General features: G+C 37.1%; 1 protein-coding gene across 1 annotated transcript; it reads right to left on the bottom strand.

Annotated features, from left to right (window-relative positions):
* Positions 1 to 1,591: 1,591 nt before the first annotated feature.
* Positions 1,592 to 4,777, bottom strand: LOC117321007. The gene is made up of 2 exons (XM_033875488.1): positions 4,680 to 4,777; positions 1,592 to 2,822 (listed from the first exon to the last, which is right to left on the bottom strand). The coding sequence occupies exon 2, from the start codon at positions 2,791 to 2,793 to the stop codon at positions 2,119 to 2,121; it is 675 nt and encodes a 224-aa protein (XP_033731379.1). The 5' UTR covers positions 2,794 to 2,822; positions 4,680 to 4,777; the 3' UTR covers positions 1,592 to 2,118.
* Between the last annotated feature and the right edge of the window lie 645 nt (positions 4,778 to 5,422).

The following is a 5,422-nucleotide window of genomic DNA, read 5'->3' as shown; positions in this document are numbered from 1 at the left end:
TATTATCGTCATGTTTTCCGGGTCACGTTCTAATAGCATGTGGGCTTCCGGTTACGTCATCAAATTCATTTCCTGCGAATTTATTGGGAAATCTAAATCAACACTAAAATGAAATGAAGCGAAAGAAATAAAAAATGTCTAAATAAAAATATTGTGATCAGTATTGAGTGCAATATTAAAGTTTCATCGTAATGAAATGCTACGATTCGCTAACCTAAAGCATAAGTAATTGAAATCAAATTATTTTAAAATTCATATTTCGTTTCTATTACAATCTTAAAATTTGCATCACAAGATCGTTTAGAAGCTTTGCACTACTGACTCTTTCAAACGCACAGATGCTTTGATTTGAACAAAGATGGCGACCAGAAGCTGCGAGGCGGTATGGATTGGAATTAAATTGCGTATATTTCGGCAAGTAAACATCGTTCAATGTTCCCGTGTGGTCAGATCATCTAATTTTGTCATTATGTATCAGAACAGTTGTTGTTTAGTCGCTACGGTCATTAACATAAAAATTCGGATTATTATATCAATACTTATTTAATCATTATTTTTATTTCTTCCACTTTCTTCCTCCGCGGAGATTTTCGACGCTTTTCTCAGAAACTACTGGGATGATCATCATCAAACTTCATAGACATACTCGTTAGTGTATGGGGGTGTGCAACCAGGTGTTTTTTTCGCGATCAGAGATCCAAGATGGTCGCAAGAGCCCACTTCCTGTTTTTAGATTTCGGTCTCCGATTTCAGTGAAAATTGGTGTATATGGGTTTTTAAGGATGCCGAATAACGTGATAACATTTCCGAAAAGATTTGTTGCCATGGTAATGAAATGGTGGCTTGTGATTGGTCGAAATTTAGATGATGTCGGATTAAGCTAAAAATTGGTACATAGGGGTTATGAGCGATTGTGAACAACATGGTAACCTTTTCAAAAAGGTCAGTTGCCCAGTTGCCATGGGAACAAAATAGTGGCCTCTGATTGGTCGAAATTTAAATGTCGTCGGATTAAGATGAAAATTTGTACATAGGGGTTATGAAGGATAGCGAACAACATGGAAACACTTTCGAAAAGGTTGGTTGCTATGCTAGCAAAATTGTGGTCTTTGATTGGTACAATTTTAACGGGAGCAACAAAAAACACTGTGAATAACTTTGAAGCAATTGGAGCAAGAACTACTTTGGCCATTTTACATATAGTGTGGTTGGTGTTGTGCTGAAGCTTTTTCCCCTATATGTAAAACTAGCTTTTAAGGAAAAACTTATGAAATACACAGAAAACAGGAGGAACTTATGAAAAACTGGCCTTTTTTGGAAAGACTTGGAAAATACATAGAAAATGGGAGCAACAAAAAAAACACTGAATAACTTTGAAGCAATTGGAGCAAGAACTACTTTGGCCATTTTACATATAGTGGGTTGGTGTTGTGCTAACGCCTTTCCCCCTATACGATCAAATTGCCTATTAAAGAAACCCAAATAGCTGTTTCTTTTTCAATTATTTAACAGCCTTAATACCGAAGATATAAAGGTGTTTGACACAAACATATTACACTGAATTAAGTAACAAGGAAAAAATATTAAATGCTTCAAGATGACGATAACACTGACTTTATACAGAATACAATGAATTGCATGGTGGTTAGTAAATCAGGTATGTATAAATTTTATTAGGGACCTGAGTGCTTTCTATATCATGAATTTAACAACTTGTATACGGATTATGAGTGATATTGAATACAATGATAGCACTGTGGGCTCGTTTGGGGGACATCTGTAATGGTTCCCATTACAATCAGTACTTGTTTATCTTAACTTGACCTCGTAGTCTTGGAATTGACCTATTTTCTAATATCATGGGATTTGAGTGTATAATCGTTTGAAAATGTTCAAAAATATTCTATATGTATATCAATGACATTGACCTTTAACGACACGACATTGAAACATACCAGTTTTCTTAATTAAGATGTACTCCTTAAAATGTGTTGTGAAATTATTTTTTTTACATATAGTCAAAATTGTCAAGATTTCATCATCTGACCTTTTGTGACATTAAATGAAGGTCAAAGTCAAAGATTTTACTTAGCCTATGTAGCTAGTACATAATTTGCATCACTCCGCTTTGTGAATTTTGAGAGGAACAGAGAGAAATCTCCCAAACTCATTGACGGTATCGAGACCAACGCATGCGTGGACAGCGCCTTGTTTGTTCCTAAACACTGCTTTCTGACTCACAGGAATCATGGGCTGATGCCAAACGTTCGGTCGAATATGAAATCCGAAACTCCCATCCGAGTAGAACGCCATGAAATCTTCTAACTTGACGTCATCGCCAGGAAGAGCAAACAGCGCCACAAATGGAAGTTTTTCCTTTGGGAAGAAACACTGACTTCCGTCGGGGTGATTATTTGCTTCCCGAACCAAAACCCTCGTCTTGTGGTCCGGATCGACGCCTTTTCCTAATCGACATATGAAAAAATCACTGTCGACCCCCCAACCGATCGCCGTACTTGTAGCTTTACATTTGTCACCAACCCATTCATGAAGAAAGTCACCTTCAGCGACTCCGCCGAATATACCTGTTCCATTGCATAATGGCCGTCTGCCCATTACAGGCCAGGGAACGATTTCAACCTCTTCGGCGTCAAAGTCTGTAACTAAATTGCCGTATTCTTTGAAGTTTTCATTGGTGGCTGCTACGATTGGTACTTGAAATGGCTCCCCATATTTTGGATCATGTGCATTGTCTAAGTCGACTATCCAATCAAGTGATTTATTCGACCCCATCTTTGTGACTGTCTTTGTGTGTAAGAACTCTGAAAGAAACATTAAAACATGAAAATAACCTTCATATATGGAAACAGTTCCATGCTTATTATTCGCTTTGTGTGTTATTCACATAGAATTATAAATAACATGTCATCAATTTGAAACATTAACATTCGACTGTGAATTGGAAGCATACACCTATGGACATCTACCAACAGCCACTGAATTTAGTTCTACAGTAACACATGTTGACTTCGCGTTAAAAATAAAACTGTATTTAAAAGGATGTAACGGTAGACTAATTTATATTTTGTATTGATCATTCAATTGCGTATATATTAAAAAAATAACCTTATGAACAATAACCATTCGAATTTGATGATATCTGTACATAAAACATCAATTATTGATTATAAAAAGGTTATCACAATTCGTTGATCAACAGACTGGATATGTAAATGTTGTGGCATAATATAACACTGCGCATAACAAACTACAACACCTGAAAACAAAAATGGCTTCCCATCTGAATCGACTGCGGTTGAAAACGGTAACAGCTTCCGCAACAAAGAGAATAATAGCAAAATGGGTCAAAGACAATCTTAGAATTACACTGAGGAAGCAGTACAATAGATTGGAACAGTTCAAACATGAAAAAAATTACTGCAGTAATAGGACTGCTCGTATTCTGCTTGATTGTTGGATAGCTGGCCATAACAAACTCGGTAATATTTATGCAGTCTGTACCAGTACATCGCTACTATTACTATTCTATATGTACCGTGTTTACACTTATATACACATACATATTTGCGTCGGAATATATGTAGAACGTGTTATTATAAAATTTAAACCAATGTATAACATCGTTATCCAACTAACCCAGATGGAATAGTTCGGCTTGTAAGCTATCGTGTGTTTGTGTTTACAAATGAAAATACCTCGATTTCAAAACAGTCACGTGAAGATTTAAAAATAATTTCCAAGCTAAATTTAGAGGGGGATTCCCAACTAAATCGAGCGGTCAATCTGGACATGAGGATCGACTTTAAATATTGGGATAGCACAGAAGTACATTCAATGAAAATAACAACGTTTTTACCGTGATGTCCCTTTAAGATGTAGCAACTTATATTAACTACTCTTGCTGGCCAAGATAGAAGCGCGCGAATCTTACTGTTGGAGGAAACCGGAGTACCCGGGTAACCACATGGTCGGGATCGGGAAATCGAACCTAGGTCGTTAAGGTGAAAGGCTAGTGTAATGACTGCGCCACCTGACCACGCGTGGACGGGAGCGAAATGTAACATTTTGACATTTTGAATGTATTTTACGGTAAAAAATATAGTAATCGTGTTTACACTCGAATTGTGTGTTGAAAAATAAGCTGATTTGGCTTTCTAGGACTCGTCAGTGATGCTAAGGCCCTAAATTGTCAATACCTAGGAGGCGGCCGGTAAAAACAAAACAAACAAAAACATAGGTTGAAAAATGCCGGAACATGAGTATATTCTAACCCATGTCAAATCACAACATAACAAGCAAAGTCAAGTAAGTTACTTTTCATGCCTGGCCTCATTTTAAGTCATGCTCGACCCGCTCGGCTGTCGACAGGTGGGACTTTATGTACCCCAAACATTATTCGATTTATATCTTGAGATGATACAACTTGCAAAATGCAATGGAGCACGAAATATACATATGTGTATTATGCTCTGAGCCGTGCACCTACTAAAATAACCATGGCGTGCAAGCTAGCTGTGTGGAGGCTTGAAACGCCAATTAATAAGGACAGATTGAGTTACTTACATGATAAAATGTAAAATTATTAGTTATAACACAATGTCTAGTCTTTATACTATAGTATAGTCCAGTCCTGAAACTGAAAATCTCCAAACACTTACTGTTAACAAGCTTCAATTCCCTCCTGCACTGCTAGGTTTTCGGTGTGAACTGAAATTTACACTGTCGTGTTATGGACGAAGCTATTTATAGACCTCACAAGTTAATAGCTGTTTACTTGTAATATGGAATTTCATCAATGACAGCGAACTAATTTACTACCGACTGTTTACTAGTGTTCATTATGTAATGTTTGTCCGTTCTGCAATGGAGTGCGTCAATCCGGATATTTTCGTTCCAGGCCAGAATCGGTCCGGATCGTGATTTTTCCCGACAGATGTGTTTGCCCGACCGGATTATGAGTTTACCGGATTATCGCGGTCAAAATTTACACCGCTACAGACTGCCGTATATTTAATGTATGTATTGTTCGTGTCAGCTGATACGCCCATTGCTATCAATACGAAACGTAGGTTTGACTTTTTTTCAAATATTGGAATGAACCAAGTGTCCCGCACACAGCTGTAATTTCACACGGACGTCCTCAAAATGACAATGGTGACGGAAGTCTAGAGCATAAAAGTTAACATATTGTCTTTGTGTACATCCAGCTCTTATTATATTGATGTCATTCTCAAATCTTAATCTATATCCTTACCTTCAAGTACAATTGTATATTAATTAATATTACTTGACAGTGCACATTAAAGTACGGAAGCCCATTGGTGCCAAATGTAATCTGTGCGTATATACGCATTTTTTGCGAATATACACAATAGTTATTGCGAATATACACAAAACGAGG

Source organism: Pecten maximus, unplaced genomic scaffold, assembly GCF_902652985.1.
Source record: "Pecten maximus unplaced genomic scaffold, xPecMax1.1, whole genome shotgun sequence".
In the NCBI taxonomy this organism is placed as follows: Eukaryota; Metazoa; Mollusca; class Bivalvia; order Pectinida; family Pectinidae; genus Pecten; species Pecten maximus.
This window is presented reverse-complemented; position numbering and strand designations above follow the sequence as displayed.

What these genes read in the sequence shown, in the direction of transcription:
- LOC117321007 (XM_033875488.1), bottom strand. Translation starts at nt 2,793, where the DNA reads ATGGGGTCGAATAAATCACTTGATTGGATAGTCGACTTAGACAATGCA.